The sequence below is a fragment of a genome, unplaced genomic scaffold, assembly GCF_019419815.1.
Source record: "Pyrus x bretschneideri cultivar Hongxiangsu unplaced genomic scaffold, Pyrus_bretschneideri_v1 Contig32, whole genome shotgun sequence".
Classification (NCBI taxonomy): domain Eukaryota; kingdom Viridiplantae; phylum Streptophyta; class Magnoliopsida; order Rosales; family Rosaceae; genus Pyrus; species Pyrus x bretschneideri.
In genome coordinates, this window is record NW_025999635.1 from 1,895,390 (window position 1) to 1,912,898 (window position 17,509).

At 36.9% G+C, this 17,509-nt stretch overlaps 2 protein-coding genes across 3 annotated transcripts; one reads left to right on the plus strand and one right to left on the minus strand.

Annotated features, from left to right (window-relative positions):
* Positions 1-6,576: 6,576 nt before the first annotated feature.
* Positions 6,577-9,147, minus strand: LOC103935448 (DNA replication complex GINS protein PSF2). Its single transcript, XM_009345219.2, has 8 exons — positions 8,963-9,147; positions 8,779-8,853; positions 8,591-8,705; positions 7,862-7,961; positions 7,751-7,781; positions 7,577-7,672; positions 7,131-7,283; positions 6,577-6,938 (listed from the first exon to the last, which is right to left on the minus strand). Exons 1-8 carry the CDS (start codon positions 9,008-9,010, stop codon positions 6,918-6,920), a joined length of 639 nt encoding a protein of 212 aa, XP_009343494.1. The 5' UTR covers positions 9,011-9,147; the 3' UTR covers positions 6,577-6,917.
* Positions 9,148-13,716: 4,569 nt separating this feature from the next.
* Positions 13,717-17,010, plus strand: LOC103935459 (triosephosphate isomerase, cytosolic). Of its 2 annotated transcripts, XM_048590838.1 has the most exons (10): positions 13,717-13,876; positions 14,106-14,181; positions 14,323-14,446; positions 14,927-15,011; positions 15,098-15,230; positions 15,360-15,454; positions 15,810-15,888; positions 16,493-16,575; positions 16,694-16,749; positions 16,800-17,010. In XM_048590838.1, the coding sequence occupies exons 1-9, from the start codon at positions 13,838-13,840 to the stop codon at positions 16,742-16,744; spliced, it is 765 nt and encodes a 254-aa protein (XP_048446795.1). In that variant the 5' UTR covers positions 13,717-13,837; the 3' UTR covers positions 16,745-16,749; positions 16,800-17,010. The 2 variants fall into 2 exon arrangements, with proteins under 2 accessions (XP_048446795.1, XP_009343505.1); XM_009345230.2 differs by having other exon boundaries at positions 16,694-17,010.
* The last annotated feature ends 499 nt before the right edge of the window (positions 17,011-17,509 follow it).

The following is a 17,509-nucleotide window of genomic DNA, read 5'->3' on the forward strand; positions in this document are numbered from 1 at the left end:
GACGCATTTGAATCTTATAAAAACATTTATAAGTCAGTTAGGCTGATAACATGTAGAAAATTGAAAGATTGAGATTGACGGAACCCTTTTATCAACCAATTGGTTTGATTAGTTTCATATGCTTAAACTACTAATATATATATATATATGTATATTAAATTATTAAACTTTGAATCATAAGACAGAAAACCCTAATTGATTGAGCAATTATGTTGATAAGGCCATGGGCAAAATGGGAATTCCGCGAATAGGTAGAGATATATCCCCTTGGGCTTGGGGACCAGTAAAGGACTGGGGCACGGACAACGCCTGAATGGAAAATGACGTGAGCCCCAAGTTACACGGAGATCCCTTCTTTTGTTGACAGCTATTAATTAATTAAATAAATAAATTGGACAGGTGTCTCGTATTTTGTTGCTAACGAGGATCGACTTGAAAGTATTCAGCCATCACTAGTATTTATTTATTTTTATTTATTTTTAAGGAAATATATAGATATTATTGGGGGGAATCGTTTTCGCGACAGCGATGCAATTATTATTTGAAAAATACGAAATTATTAGCCCTCATTTATGTCGTTCTAAAAATAGAAGGGGTTCCAAAAACGATGGATGGTCCAGAAACGATGGGTGATGAATGATGACACGTTTGTTGTGCAAGGCAGGATTTATGATGCGTGGAAGATGGCGCTACAGCGGAAACCAACTAGTTAGGTATGATTAATTTATCATTACAAAAACAACTTATACGTTTGTATACTGTTATTGTATTATCTAGAAGAACGTTATGAGGATTCTTTATAAAATGAAACTCTTTAAGATTGTTTGTATATTTCGTTGGTTATATGACTGCTTGTATATTTTGATTTTTCGAGTCCACCCCTATTTAAACCAGTGTATTCCGCCTTCGCGGCACCGAATTTGAATTCAAAGTTTCTTCTTGGTACTTTAAGGTGGTTTAGAATATGAGTTTGTAAAAGTGAAACACGAAAACAAAAAGATTTTGACGATAATAAGAGCAAACGCGCCAATGTAAAGATCACACGATACGTTAAGGTGGTTTAGAATATAAGTTGGAAAAGTGAAACACAAAAACAAAATGATTTTGACAGTAATAAGAGCAGCCGCGCCACTGTGGGGACCACACGCGGCTGCGAGGCAGTATCTTTCAATTTCTCGCCCTTAATCTTATGAAGTACGTTGAAAGGTGATGAGGACAATTGGGAGGTAAGTGTGCAACCCGACCCGACCGAACCCAACTCACGCTTTTCCTTTTCACATTGGATGGTCGGTCAGTTTTGTTCCCAGATCCAACCCCACTTTCATTTACATTCACGTGGATCACGCGCTAGTTGCCATACTCTAACTTTTTCTTTGTTAAATCCCCTTAATCGAAACGATAATTTAAGCAAAATTTATTTAAATTACGAGAAAGAAAGATTTAAATTTGAATGCAGAGAAAATAAGCGATATGTTTTAACTAACTTGACTAAGTTCAAGTCTGTCTGTCGATGACTATTTGATTAATACCACCCAACTATATTGACAAAATGTTACAAATTCAAACCTTATGAATGACAATTGTTATTCAAGTTTTTGAATAGCTAGGAATAGTCATCGATTTCTTAAAAACATAGAACAATGATTAATATTAAGATATGATGATCAACCAAATTATTATAAACCAAAATATGATTTCAACCCATATATTTTCTCTCATTACTTAAATCTGTTTATTTATACTAAATAACTGTCACATCCCGGCCCGGGCCCCCACCACAACCCGGGCCCGATCCACCACCGTAGCACGATATTGTCCGCTTTGGGCCCCTACCACGCCCTCACGGTTTTGTTTCTGGGAACTCACACGAGAACTTCCCGATGGGTCACCCATCCTGGGAATGCTCTCGTGCGCTACTCGCTTAACTTCGGAGTTCCTACGGAACCCGAAGCCAGTGAGCTCCCAAAAGGCCTCGTGCTAGGTAGGGATGGGAATATACATTTAAGGATCACCCCTGGGCGATGTGGGATGTCACAATCCACCCCCCTTAGGGGCCCGACGTCCTCGTCGGCACACTCGCGACCAGGGTTAGGCTCTGATACCAATGTCACATCCCGGCCCGGGCCCCCACCACAACCCGGGCCCGATCCACCACCGTAGCACGATATTGTCCGCTTTGGGCCCCTACCACGCCCTCACGGTTTTGTTTCTGGGAACTCACACGAGAACTTCCCGATGGGTCACCCATCCTGGGAATGCTCTCGTGCGCTACTCGCTTAACTTCGGAGTTCCTACGGAACCCGAAGCCAGTGAGCTCCCAAAAGGCCTCGTGCTAGGTAGGGATGGGAATATACATTTAAGGATCACCCCTGGGCGATGTGGGATGTCACAATAACCTCAAACGAAAATTGATGAATAAAAATATACAAAAATTGATGAATAAAAATATACAAATATGTGCAAAAATAAGAAAAAATAGCGCAAGAAGATCGTTTCTAACTCACAATTTACTTGCTAAGTTCCAAATTGTGAAAAGAACAATTTGATATATGATACAAAATGTGATCAAAGAAAATGTTTATATTCCCCTTTTGTTTGGTTGCAAAACCAAATATGAAATAAAAAAAGGAGGTTTAACATAACACTCCCAAACTGTTCATTTTTAACGAAAAACCACATTTATACATTTCTTTGATACTATTCACTATACCTTTAAAAATGACTTTTCATTAAAAATAAAAAAAATTTGAACTTTTCGTTAATTTTCCTATAAAAAAAAAAAAAAAGGTCAACCACGTACCAAACTTGTATTTGTTTCAAATACTTAATTCCTAGTCACCCATCTTAGACTTCAACTTCAACCGAAATAAAAATCGCCATCTCACAATAAAATTAATAACAACAACAAAGCAGTCCACACGTTTTCTTCAGCATCCATGGTTCAATATATTCACATTTCTAACAACCAACCAAACTCGCAGCCCAAGTGATAAAACCTACCGCTTAACCGGGTTCAGTAAAACAGACCGAACAGTTAACAGCTTCGTGATCATGCTGGAGGAATTCGTCACCTCCGTTTTATTGTGCTCCTCTCTCTATCTCTCTCCTCACGTCTCATGAGAAGAGAAATCGAGAGAGGGGAACACCGAAACAGAAATAAAGCAGTATTTTCCGTCGAATGAGAAACACCAACAAATTGGACATTGGCCAGGCTGGAAGCCATGGTGGCGCATATGCAACGGCTCACTGGAACCAAACAAAATTTAAACACTCACCTCTCGATCTGAAATATCAAATTTCCCTTTCGGATAAGCTAATGATGGCGAAATTGGAATCCAATAATTCACAAAAAAATAAAAACTTGGAATAATTATGTTTGGACCCGATTTTACATCATGGACCCAAGCAATCGAGGCCGTTGAGTAAGCATGGTTCTTAATGGTCGGATAAGAAAGTTAGGATAATTTGCTATTGTTAAGAGATAATATTATGGTTCTTAATCATAATAATTATCCTTTAATAAATTATCTTAATTTTCTTATACAAAATAAATTATACAGATTCTTGGACACTTCATGAGGCCTTACATGGATCTGCAAGCCGAAGATAATGGTGAATAGGTTAGGTTAGGTGATGGATGTCAACTTGGTGTCTAGTCGGATGCATGGGGTCTATGGTTGAATGGACTCGCGTACAAAACCACGTGGAACAATAGGAAAAGATTTTACACGTGTTGGTGATAAGGTGGCAATACAATTTGATCAATTGGGATACGTGGTCTTCATGTATGCATGGGTAACATGCAGATGGGATGACTTCGAATTGCAAATTGGATAGGCATTTGCAACATGTGGGGGATACGGATTCTTGAGAAAAGTAAGGTGATTGGTTTGAGAAGTGAATTGTCTTTCCAATTAATTATCTTTCCAATTAATATGTTAAGATAATAATACAAATTGGAGCATGGCATTCACACTTAGACTAATGCGAAGTGATATTATCAAAGGGTTTTTATCACAATATCCGGTTGTAGAAGAGTTAGAGTGGAACTGGGAAAATCTATTTCGGCAACGGAGCACTACGAATTCTATAAATACAAGGCTTTGAACGCTAAGAAGACCACCTCCAATTCAACACACAAATTGCCTTGCGCAAACCTCTCGAACACTTTGAGATTTTTTTATTTTCTTTTTCCGCTGACACATCTTCAGTTTGGATAAATAGCATTGTGAAGGCAACCAGCGACATCTTCAGTTTGGATAAATAGCACTATTGCCGTAAAATCAGCCGACCGAGGAGCACCTTCAGTTTGGATAAACAGCATTGCGTCGAGGCCGACTGGTTACCTATCCAAGTCTCGGTCGAGAAGGGTTTTCGAATTCTTGTTGCGTCGAGGCCGACTGGTTACCTATCCAAGTCTCAGTCGAGAAGGGTTTCCGAATTCTTGTTGGCAGAAGTCATCTTATTAGCCTTCTCAGCGAAGTAAGGTGTTACGAGTTACAACATTCGGCACATTAAACGCTGAGTGATTTTATGATTGGATACTCACAAGTGAGTTTCAGAGTTCAGCATTCTAACGGCTGAACCACATTTACCATCAAGACATACATCTCCTTTGAGTACTTGTGTCCATATAGTCTTGTGTCGATTCGACGTGCTTATACTCTCATGAATATAATCACTATGATCGAATCCGACGCTGACGATTCGTGAACTTCGCAGAACTAGCAGCCTTGTCTTCAGGCTCGAGAATCCAAAAGCCGAGAATTGTTCCTTCCTCGACCGCAATTGCAAGATCAAGAAGTCAGCAACACTCAACGCAACATCAACAAATTGTACTCCTTGGCCAGGCTCGGTAAACAAGTTGACACGCCCCCACCAATCGAATGACGTAGTTAGCTCATTAGTTACTCGGCTTGCATGCCATGTAGGTTTCGTAATTTTTAGGGTCAACGAATTGTAAAAATAAAAAGCTAGGCTTCTACAACAACTAGGCATATATCCAAATGGATCCGTTGAGAAATGCTTATTTGGAAAACACTTTTGCACATAAGCATAAAAGTTCCAAACCAAAATTCCCAAAATTTTCGGGATGAAATACCAAACCGATCCTGAAATTTCGGTACAGAATTTAGTATTGTCTACTCAATTTTTTGGTACCGAACCAAAAATAAGTTATATATATATATATATATATATATATCATTTGAACGGTTGCTAACTACTATTAGCAATATAATTGTGTGGTCTACAGGTAGTAACCATAACCATTTATTGCCACATTTGCCCGTACGAACATCCCACAAATGTGTCCATTTCTTCAATACGAAATCAAAAAATTGTATTGTTAGTATTCAAACATATTAGGTTTGTAACTTATTTTTTGCTTTTGGGTTTTGTTACTTATTTTATTTGGGTTACATGTTAATTTAACTTGGTATGAATGATTGCTATTTCAATTTGTATGAAATTTGGGAATACCAAACCATCCTGAAATACCGAAAATATTTCAAAAATTCCAAAAATTGGGAGTACCGAAATTTTAGTTTGGGATTGGTCTTCAAATTTCCGTCCCTAAAATTTTCGGTTTAGAATCTCATATCGAACCATCCCTAAAAATGCAAGTGGCAAACAGACACCATTATAAATTACCCCTTTAATTTAGAGGGGGATCAGAGGGAACATGAGGCATGTTATGGCCCTATCTACTACTTGGACCACTCAGGAATATGTCAATCCAGTCCTTTTTGAAAACAAGATTCCCTTTGATGATTCTGGAAATGAAGATAAACATCAAGGCAAATAATTAATTTTGAAAAAAGTAGCAGACACAATTATTTGCAATTTTCTTTTTATTCTGGCTGTTCAGTTCTTGTTTATTTGAGTGACACCACAATCATTACAGCTAATCATATTTCAGAACAATTTTAGAAAATAATTGATGCAGCAAATTGTTCTGTCTTAAGTCCTAAAGATATTTCAAAAGAAAGAGATTTTGGAGAAGTGATTCTCTTCAAACTTCAAAGTGCATGAGAAAGCAACCTATATGCTAAATAAAACTTATTCCAATCTATCTGCATACAGAAGAAAAGCATCAACAATACAAAACAGGCAGAGTCTTAATCCAATAGTTTAAGCAGAAAGCTAAATTCTGTTCTTATATGTTTCTCAATGCATGAGTACCACAAGAGAGAGAGAGAGAGAGAGGGGGGGGGGGGATTAGGAATATAACTATATGTATTCATACAAGCACTGGACAAATACGTCGAAATCCAAGTTCCAGGAAGCTTGAAAGATGACTATATTTTCAACAACAATAAGCTTGCATCATAAGTTACAATCGCTCAGTTAATGTTTATGCGTTGGTAAGAACTTCGTTGAGATAGACTCATAGACAAAGTGGTTAAAAGCTTCCAACAGTGCTGTTTAGTTATCAAACACCAATGAACTAGAAAAAGGAGGAAGGCACTAAAGAGACACTGGTGGTTTATGAATCGAACAACAAGCAATCAATCAATCAATCAATCACAGGCCAATATTTCATAAACATAGCGCTTCAAAAAGCTAGAGCCTAGGTACCAGGATAAACTAGACAAAATTATCAAGAAAGATCAAGGAACATGCACCAATGTCTACAACATTTTTGCAGTCACAAACAGACATCAGTAATTGTCAAACATAGATTATTCTACAAGTAATGAAATTTCAGGTTATCTTTCTCATCTGCATTAGAGCAACGTCTTATAACTGTAAGGACAAAATAACATTACTCTGTGATGGTTCAACAGAAAACATTATTTAACTACAGGGTTATTACTATGAATGGTTTTCGGGGAAAGAAGTACTTTCCTTGCGAGCATGCTGAAATTAGTGGTTCTGGCTGAATTGAAAGGTACATGTTGCCTCTATGAAAGCTATTACCGTCTCCGCAGAGGGCGCTGAAAAAACAGAATAGAGTTAATAAACCTTTTTTTTATAAACTGTGTGTCTCAGATAAATAAATCAAAAACAGCCAGTCAGAGTTGATGAAACAAATTGTCCCTCCCAGCAAATAACACAATCAATCGCTTCACCTTCTCAATTCTACTAAACAAAGAAAAGAAAAGAGTATGGATCGCATAGGCACTTACTCTTGGTATGTTATCAGTTGCTTGTGGCCGTCTGGCAGACATTCCATCTGGATTTGGAACCAGCTCTGGACCGCCATGCTTATAAAATGCCTGTAAGGCTCTCCCAACAAATGGGCGAACTAAATTCACTTCCATGGCAGATAGATCCTTGACCTGCAAGTACAAATCAAATCTGCTCAAGAGCACCAATTAAAAGGGAAAAACAAAGTAAACACATAGTAGAAGTACTCAATGCTCTTTCTCTCACAGTGGCCCTCACACTCACACACTCATTGATAATACATGCTGTTCAGATACAATATATATGATATGTTCCCATGGATATAATACCACCATTATGAATTCCATATTAAATGACATCAGAAAAGAGTTCCATATTATATAACAAGGCATTCAAAATTGTTCCAACCGGTTCATCCAATTGCACCATAGATAAATGCACATACCATCACTGCAGAAGAGTGAGCCTCCTCGAATGATTCTAAGCTAGTCTCAACCTTATGAAACCTTACATCCCTGATGTCGTTAATAAGAGACCTCACCTATTAGAAATAACTACAGTGAGATCATTGCAAATATGATTGATAGTTAAATAAAGGTTGAAAGAGTCCTGAACTCACCATATATATGTCAGGAATGTCGTCGGGTGCACTATCATAAAAAAAGTTTCAGATGCCACCAACATAGTTTTACAACGAAATATAGAATATGTACAATGTTTCACAACTTACTATTCAAAAAGAAGGCTAGAGATTTCAACATAATGGAAAGGTAGAACTTGAAATGCTGCCTGAGAATCGCGCTCTGCTTCCAAAATCCGAGTCAAGTTTTCTATTCCCAAAACGTAAGTCAAAGATATGGAATGCGTTAGATTACTGACAGCATATGACTAGAGAGTTCAAAATAATGGAAATGCGTTTGAGTTCCAATTTCCAATTCCATGTTAAGTACTAAGTACTACCAAATTCAACAAATGAAAAGGTTCCGGTTAAATACGTATATTTCAACATTCCATTACATCATAACTCAATCCGATCAACCTTAAGACTTGAGGCTCCAAGACCGAGACTATAACTTACGTCTATTCATATACTAAATTAAAAAATTCTCATGTCAATCTAACTTACGTCTAGCCTTGATCATCTGTTGATGTCATTTATTTTTCCTTCAACAATAAACCAAAAAACTCTAACATATTAGATGCTGATGCTAAGGCTCACAAGCAATTCCAACGAAAATACTCCACAATGGCAGCCAAAAGAAGCCACACAAATTTTGAACTATTTGCAATGACGAAGGCAGCATGGTAACCACCCAAATACATTCGTAATCAAAGCATAAAACTTTACTGGATATTCAAACAAATCAATCCTTTCAAGCACATTTCTTCGACATTCTTAGATATCGTGTTGCAAACACAGAACCAGAAATCAAACTAACACGAAAGAAGCAGGACTCACCGATAGACATCCACTCTGGGGGCCGAATTGTGCATTTCCCTCTCTTCTTCATAGCAATCGCCAGCCACAACGGTACTTGGGTTGCCATTTGCGGGTAGAATGGACCAAAATCTCCCTGTAAATTCATAGTTAAAAGTTAAACCAGCTCAGTCTGTCATACAATAACATGTAAAAAGTGAACAACTTACACAGAGCATGTTGAGAGGATCCATTCGCATATTGGGAACGATCTCCACCATTTCGTCTTCGGCCATAAACTCGACCTGCGATTTCAAAAATTATAATTAAATTCACAGAAATGGTCGAAATTAAAACAAAACAACCACATTAAGCTTATAAAACAGATGAACACGCGGTGGTAGAGAGCTGAACCTCTTCGCCGGAAAAGGTAGACAGGCTGGGATCGGTTTGGCCTGCCATCCCTTGAATAATCGAGTCCGATGAAGAATTGAGAGTGATAGCGTAGCAAATTGAGCTCTAATTAAGTCGATTGGGGTCGGATATTTGGGGATGCAGAATGGAATGGCGCGGACGCTTGTATCATAAATGGCGGTGCACAATTGGGGATTTATAAACCCTAACTTTGGTGGCGGGAAACTTTTTTTTTTATGAGAATATTTAAATTTTGTTTTCTTCTAAAAAATTTGAAAAATAATTAAAGTATTTAGATATCAAAATATTATTACTTAATACTATAATTTAATAATATTTTTTTTATTTGTAAGTAAGAGATTTTATAAGTAAAATATATTGAAAACTAGGCATTTTTAAATTTGGACTTTGAAAATAATTGTTTAAGCTAATTCCTTGTAAGTTGCTGATGATAAAGTGATAAACCGTTAATTTCTTTTATTTATTGTATTTTGTTACAAAGTTTATATATATAATTGTAAATAATAAATTTGAAAGAGGCGGATTACCTCGGTGATTAGACTTTTTATCTTCAACACACTAGGTTCTACGTTTTTTTTTTTTTTTTTTTTTAGTACATTGAGCAGAGGAGTTTAGTTAAGCCACATAATAGGTAGCCTAATTTGGCATTGAATTCACCATCCACGAGATTCAAACCTAAGACCTTTCACTTCTAAGCGAAGAGGAATATCACCAGACCGTAGTACTGAGTAACCACTAGATTCTGGATTTAAACTATATATCTTTCCCTAGTGTAAAATATCGCTTAGGAGGGTGTATTCAATTGAGAATTTGAAAGATTTTAATTTTTTTAATGAATCTAGAGGCATTTAATCAGGATTTTAAGTGAGTTTTTGAAATTCACCATATATTCAAACAAGATTTTAAGATAGTTTATTAAAATACTTAGGAATTCAAGTGTATTCAATTATGATTTCAAAGAAGTTTAATAACATTTCAGGTGTATTCAATTATGAATTTATTTTAAAGAATTTTAAAAGTTGAGGAATTTGAGGGAAATTGAGAGATTTCTTAGTGCAATTTACTAGAGTGTATTCAAATGGAAATTTAAGATATTTTAATATATTTATAAATCTTTTAAAGAGGTTAATTGATTTGTAGAGATTCCGTGTAAAGTTTTGATTCAATTCTATTGCAATCTTATGGGGAGAGGTGCGATTTGTGGATACTTAAAATATACTACGAAATCTCTTCAATTATCTCTATTTCCTCAACTTTTTCAAATTATTTAACATCAAATTCTAATTGAATACATCTAAAATGTTATAAACTTCTTTAAAATCTTAATTGAATACACTCAGATTTCTAATGATTTTAATAAACTATTTTAAAATCATGATTGAATACCCATTGAATTTCAGAGAATTACTTAAAATCCTAATTGAATACCTCTAAATTCATTAAAAGAATTAAAATCCTTCAAAATCCCAATTGAATACACCATCTTTAAGCATTCACAAATTTCACCTCTCTCTTTAAGATTTCAAGGGAATTGAATAAAAAATTTTCACGGAATCAATACAGATCAATTAAACTCTCTTAAAGTCCATGGAAATCCATTAAAATATCTCAAATTCTCAATTGAATACACTCCCCTTATAATGAAACAAAATTTGAAAAAATTAAATTTAAAAAATATTAATATAAAATTAGCAGATTTGGCAGGCCCAAATCACTTCAAATCAGGCCTAACTCAAAATTTTGGATTTAGAAGAGGTAGGCCCAAATCCTTCTGGTCAAGGAGAGGTGTGGAGGCCCAAATCCCGTATAAAATTTGCTTATTTCGGAAATAGAGATGGTATTTGGTGAATTTCTTGAACAATTTCCTAAAGAGTTTAAAATCTCAATATAGGCAGCACCAAGTTCGACAACAGAAAAAGGGCTTAAAGGGTTTCGCTCAAATACGTGTAATTTTAAAATTTTATTTTAACACGGCGTATTTCAATTCCTATCTTAAGGCATTTCACCAAAGATATGAGACTACAAGAAACCAAAACTCTAAAGTTTCAAACACATGACCTAGACCGTCAAACTTGGTGCTTATACCATTCTCACACGCTCGAAGCCTATGTCTTTGGCATAGGACCCTATATACTCATGGCATCTGGCACTAAAACTAATATGTATAACCAAATTCAGCCATACTTAATAGATTGACGAAACAATTAAACATGTATCTTATTTTCAAATTTCTTATTACATTTAAAGTACTTCCTTGAAACTCATAACAAAGTTACATCATCCAACACACAACTTTATAAGTTTACACAAGTACAAGTGAATATAAGCTCCAACTAGGTTGGTGCTTTTACCCCTTTACAATACGAGAAGGTGACATGCAACAAGAAGCAACGTCAGAGACTCAGAGATGCACTTTCAAAAACCAACAAACCAAACATCTACACGCACGCCGCATCAATACTTATATAAACAACCTTAAAGCATGACTCTATTTTTTACTAAAACGATATATTTTACATTAAGGAAAGAAAGAGTTCGGCTAAATCACACAATAAACAACTTAATTAGGTATCAAATTCGCCATGCACGAAATTCGAAACTAAGATTTCTCACTTACAAATAAAGAGGAATACCACTAAATCGTAGTACTGAGTGACTAAAGCATGACTTTATTCTTTAAAAAATACATTAGGCGTGACTTGTTAGAGAATGTTTAATTAAATAATAATAATTATTATTTATTTTTAAAGACAGGAATATAAAAGCACCACGCATGCATATAACAGCATGCCTTGAGTGTTAGGTGTAACTAATGCGTACATGGCATTTGGCACTTGGCGTTTGGTTCTTTTACCTCCTTAGAAAAACTAGGCCCTGTTTGGCACACCGTATAAGACACCGGATAGTACTAATAATACGGAGTACCGTGTTTGGTGTTAGTTTGGATTAAATAGCCATCGGATTAAATAATCCGGCCCCACTTCCTTTATCCGGCTGATACCCGCTTAGTTGTACCGCTCAAAACCATGGTATTATTTAGTCGGGTAGAAGCACGCCTCTCTCTGTTCCGCCCTCCTGCAACTTCTCCTCCTCCTCCTCCTCCTCCTCCTGCTCCTCCTCTGTTCTGCTCTCCTGCAACTTCGCATCCTCCTCCTTCTCTGATCACCGCGAACTGCGTAAGCGGAGGAAAGAGGAGAGTCGCGATGGACTGACGAAACTCAATGGTTGTGGCTGTCCTGCAGCAATGGCAGCAGTGACCGAGATTATCTTTATCTTCTCTGCGTTTCCCTTCGCCGCGGCTGCTGCACGTTGTTGTTCCAATACTTCAATGGCTGCTGCATTCCCGTTTTGGCTTCCGTTTGACATCGGCGGTGATGCTTCAAATGACAGAGAGGTGGAGATGTGAGAGGCTTCGGTGTAGGACGCGATAAGAGAGAGGACACGAACGGGCTTTAGGGTCTGCTTCTACATCTGAGGGCGTTGATGGTCTTTGTAGAGTGCCCGTCTCCATTTCATTTTGCTTTGGGAATGGGAGAAGCAAACTGCTTCTTTTTCTGCAGTGCAAAGTGAAGAAACAACAGTATAAATATTTTGAATTCCATTAATCATCAAAGTGCTTTATTTTGAATTCCATAAATATTTCTGCAAAGTGCTTTTTTTCCATTAATCATCAATTTTTATCTTAAAAATAATAATATTTTGAATTCCTCCTATCCGGTATAATATCAAACACAGTATAAATAATACAATTATTAGTCCGATACTACACCAAACGCCCGACTAATTTAGTCAGTACTATCCGGTGGCTATTTATCCTATCCGACGTAAATAGTCAGTACAGTCCGAGCTGCCAAACAAGGCCTTAGTGGATTGCAAATGGATTTAAAAAAATAAGAGAATTCAGACGGTTCTATAGCAAGGCATACGACAAGATTAGTTGCCAAAGATTTAACCAAGAACTTGGTTTGAATTATGGCGAAACATTTAGACTTGTGGTTAAACCAACATCTGTGACATTGATTTTAGTTTGAGCAGCTCATTTCAAGTGGAACTTCAGACAGTTAGATGTTAATACTTTTAAATTTATACTTTTGATGGAGAAAGTCTTAAGTCGAAAGCCAAACCTCCTTAGTCCTCTCTGGCTCAAATTCAAAAATTATCACATGGTCCCACCATTTTTTAATTTGAGATCCCCACTGTTTCATGTATTGACACTCAAAAGATTCTCTTTCTTTCTAATATCTCTCTCGTTTTTTCTTCTCCTACTTAAATAATCATGACTAAACTACGTTAATACTTTATATTAATTTTTTAATAAAAGCCAATAAGACAAAAAGTAAAGCTATAGAAGAAGAGCGGAAAGGAGATAAGAATAATAGAAGAGAGAATTCTACTCCCTCAAGATTGTGGTGTGGTCCGCGTGGACCTGTGCGGGCCGTACCCATATACAAATGTGGATACCAAAGCCCCGTACCCATATACAAATGTGGATACAAAAATCCATGGACTCAGCTCACCAAGGCTCCACCTAATCCGCTAACAAATCCGCTAACAACCACCCACGTCCCGTGACACACGGGAAAGAAAACCAGCGGGCCCTTAAGACCACATTAATAGACGAACCTACCCCTCGTCCATTACTCATAATCCAAATGATGCGCCCAAGCATATTCCAAATTCCTAGACCAAAAACGTAATTCCGCCCGATAATGTGGGCCCAAGCAAATGGAATCCACAGATGCCATGCCCTTGGGCAACAAGGAAAGCCGCAGTTAAATCAGACCCCAAAAACCCGAAAGGCTAAAACACAGTTTACACCCTCTGTTGTGCCGATTTCGATAATATCCAGAAAATATGGGCAGGAAGTTCTTCGTCGGCGGCAACTGGAAATGCGTGAGTTCTCCGATTCGTCATCTCCTATGTGTTTATTTTTTTTAGTCTTTCAATCTGTTTGGTTGCTGAGAAAATCAAAGAAATTCACGGAAAATAATCAGATTCCGATACTTTCTCAGCAACCAAACAGATCCTTGTTTTTTCGATTCCGATTTGTTTTATGCTCTGATTTCGATCGAACCGAGTGGTGATTTAGTTAAATCTGAGCTGATTCTGAATCTGTGTGTAGAACGGAACCTTCGATGAGGTGAAGAAGATCGTGAACATACTCAATGAGGGGCAAGTTCCATCGCAAGATGTTGTGGGTGAGTTGATTGCACCGATTATTTACTTCCGATTTCAGTCTGATTTATTTGCCTTTTTCTGCTTCAATCAACTGATGAGATTTACTGATCTGTGTGAGTTATCAAACCGTTAATTTGTTCTGTGGCTTTTTCTGATTGCAGAGGTTGTGGTTAGCCCTCCGTATGTGTTTCTTCCGGTGGTGAAGGGTTCATTGAGGCCCGAATTCCATGTCGCTGCACAGAACTGCTGGGTCAAGAAGGGTGGTGCCTTCACTGGTGAAGTTAGGTGTGTGTATTTATGATTTACTAGCTTTCGATTCGTAGTGTTGACATCTGGATTTAACTCGGTGAATTGTAGAAATTGAGAATGTATATTGCTGATTTTTGTGTATTTTTAATGATTTGATGATGTGCCTAGAAATTGATACTTTTATTAGAGATGTAATTATATTGCTGATAAGGAAATATCGGAGTAAGAGGCATCTGTTCTGATGTAAAAAAAAATTGAATACATTAGAACGAAGCATCAATCTGTGAAGATCGTTTGTTTACAAAACCCTTATCACTTAGTTTCAACTTTCGACTTTCTGGAAATATTTTAGATGATGAGTGATGAATTAGTAGTGACAAATTCAATGAGCTATAGGCATATAAGCATGAATATATTGAATGTGCATCATACATGCCCTGTCTATTGAATTTTTATTTTTCACTTCGCATTTTACTCTGATTAAGTAAATTTAAAAGATTTGTTGTGTATATTCAGTGCTGAGATGCTAGTCAATCTCGAGGTTCCATGGGTCATTCTTGGTCATTCGGAAAGAAGACTGATTTTGGGTGAATCCAATGAGGTATGCTTCCCCTTCCCCTGTATTGTTAATCAATTTATCAATAATGACTGCGTAATAGTTTCTCATATATCACACACTTCATTCAGTTTGTTGCGGATAAGGTTGCATACGCACTTTCTCAAGGTTTGAAGGTGATAGCCTGTGTCGGTGAGACCCTTGAGCAGCGAGAAGCTGGCACAACCGTGGAGGTTGTTGCCGCACAAACCAAGGCAATTGCAGGTACATAATGCATATCAGAACTCTGTTTTATTGGCCTACTGTTAGTTTGAAGAATATTTGTTTTGTTGTGACTTGTGAGTCTGCTTAATTTTCTTTCTTTACTCATCTAAATGATGCTTTCTATTGCAGAGAAAGTGAAAGATTGGACTAATATTGTTTTGGCGTATGAGCCTGTGTGGGCCATTGGAACTGGGAAAGTTGCATCTCCAGCTCAGGCTCAGGAAGTAAGTGGTGCCTTTATCTGATTAGCTGGATGTGGTTTTGTATATTAGCTTCAGTTTGAACTCGATGTTGTTTGTGTATGTAAGAGCATGGGAAAAAATGTTATTGGTAAAAATTTTAAAATGGGCACAATTCAAGAAGATTGTGTAGCCTTCTTTGTCTTTAAGGTCAGATAAAACTGAATTAAACGGTGCTTGAATGAGCAAATATTTCTAAACCGTCACCAACCCACTTTTGTGGTTGGGATTTCCTGGGTCATATACTGATATTATGCATATGTTATATGTATGCATTTGTGTATGTATATACATATTGCACCCTGTCTGTGTTTCACACAAATATTTCTCCATACAACAGGTGCATTTTGAATTGAGGAAATGGCTTCAAGCAAACGTCAGTTCTGAAGTTGCTGCATCAACGCGCATTATTTATGGAGGTATGTTTCACACCTCTACTGCATCATTTTGTTGTTTATCTGCTTGGACATCCCATCCTTTTCTCACTTGCAACTCTGAATCAACTAAAATATATTTCTGTTGACTGATGAGCTTTTCCCCCCTCCAAGATGAATAATATCTATAGAACTAATAAAAGAGTCGGTGACTTTTTGAAAAGTTGTATGACTCTCCCAATAATGCAGCTTACGACAATTTGTATACATGTTTCTTTACCCTAGAGCATGGACTTTTAAGTCTCCATTCTGCTTATATACAAAAATGGATGCTTATTAAAACATAGTTTACTATGACTGACTCGGGTGAAAGATTGAAATTCGAAAGGGGTTAGAGGGTAGGATTCATCTGTTGTATGGATGGAAGCTATCATGTGCCAAAGTCATTTTGAGTTGTAAACATATTTGTTCTCTTGCGAAGAATTCATTATGTCTTTGTGTTTGATTTAAGGAGTGCACTCAGTTATCATGGCTTTCTGTTGACTAAAACGCACGCATTCTCCTTTGTATATATGGGAAAGATAAGGAGTCCACTTATCTTTCTCTGTTCCCATTCACAACACTTGGCTGAATTGTATAATTTTTTCAGGGTCTGTGAATGGTGCAAACAGCAAAGAGCTGGCTGGTCAGCCTGATATTGACGGATTTTTGGTTGGTGGAGCTTCTCTAAAGGTAATGTTCATTCGCAATGCATACTAAATGCATGTGCTATGTTTCGTTAGTAAAATAAAAGCTTTCTTATCACCAAGTTTATCGACATTTGTGATTCTGTTGTGCTTTTTGTCTCCAGCCTGAGTTCATCGACATCATCAAGTCAGCGGAGGTGAAGAAGAGTGCCTAAAGACTGAAGAGTTGGACCTGATGAGAGTAGTGTGACTGTTAGGTCTCTTGTCTAGGAAGAGTTGGACCTGATGAGAGTAGTGTGACTGTTATATCTCTTGTCTGGGAGGTAGCGAATCTTTTCCGTACAATTTTACAGATTCTCGTTTGAGGAAATAATTATGCTCTTTTTTGTTCAGCAGAATCAGCACCTAGATATGGGTTTTTTCCTGTATTAATAAATATTCTCACTGTTAATGCTTTTAATTCAAGTTTTTTCGCTCTCAAGATCCAAACTTTCCAGTTTATTTGATCAAAGAAAATCGAAATTATTGTAGCTTGAGTGATTTGTGGCAGCGCTGCGCTCGCATAGTCAAAGTGATTTCTGCACGTTCTTTTTGTCCCATGCACAGCAAACAAACAGTAGTAGAAAAAATACGAGTGCGGAAATTATTTTTCTCAAAACTGTGCTTATTTTCTAGCCAACTAAAAAAGCAGCACAGCTTTAAGAGCTGATTTGGTATTGAGGTGATTTTGAAAAAAGTTATCAAAAAAAACTGGGAACTGTTGTTGTGTTTGGTAAATATTCAGCTTCAGCTTTTTTTCATAATTTTGGGTGAAAAAAAGCCAAAAACAAGAAGTTGCAAAACCCAGCTTTGAAAAACCTGCTTTTTTTCACATCTGTTTTACATAAAAGTTTACCAAACACTATAATACTATTTTTTTTTTCAAAAGCACTTTTACAAAAAAGTTTACCAAACACTCTGCTGCTTTATTTCACAACTGC

Coding starts and splice junctions, on each gene's coding strand:
- LOC103935448 (XM_009345219.2), bottom strand. CDS start 9,010: ATGGCAGGCCAAACCGATCCCAGCCTGTCTACCTTTTCCGGCGAAGAG. Junction 8,854..8,962: donor CTACCTTTTCCGGCGAAGAG/GTTCAGCTCTCT, acceptor TTGAAATCGCAG/GTCGAGTTTATGGCCGAAGA. Junction 7,782..7,861: donor TCTAGCCTTCTTTTTGAATA/GTAAGTTGTGAA, acceptor TTTTTATGATAG/TGCACCCGACGACATTCCTG.
- LOC103935459 (XM_009345230.2), top strand. CDS start 13,838: ATGGGCAGGAAGTTCTTCGTCGGCGGCAACTGGAAATGC. Junction 14,447..14,926: donor GCCTTCACTGGTGAAGTTAG/GTGTGTGTATTT, acceptor GTGTATATTCAG/TGCTGAGATGCTAGTCAATC. Junction 16,576..16,693: donor TTGGTGGAGCTTCTCTAAAG/GTAATGTTCATT, acceptor TTTTGTCTCCAG/CCTGAGTTCATCGACATCAT.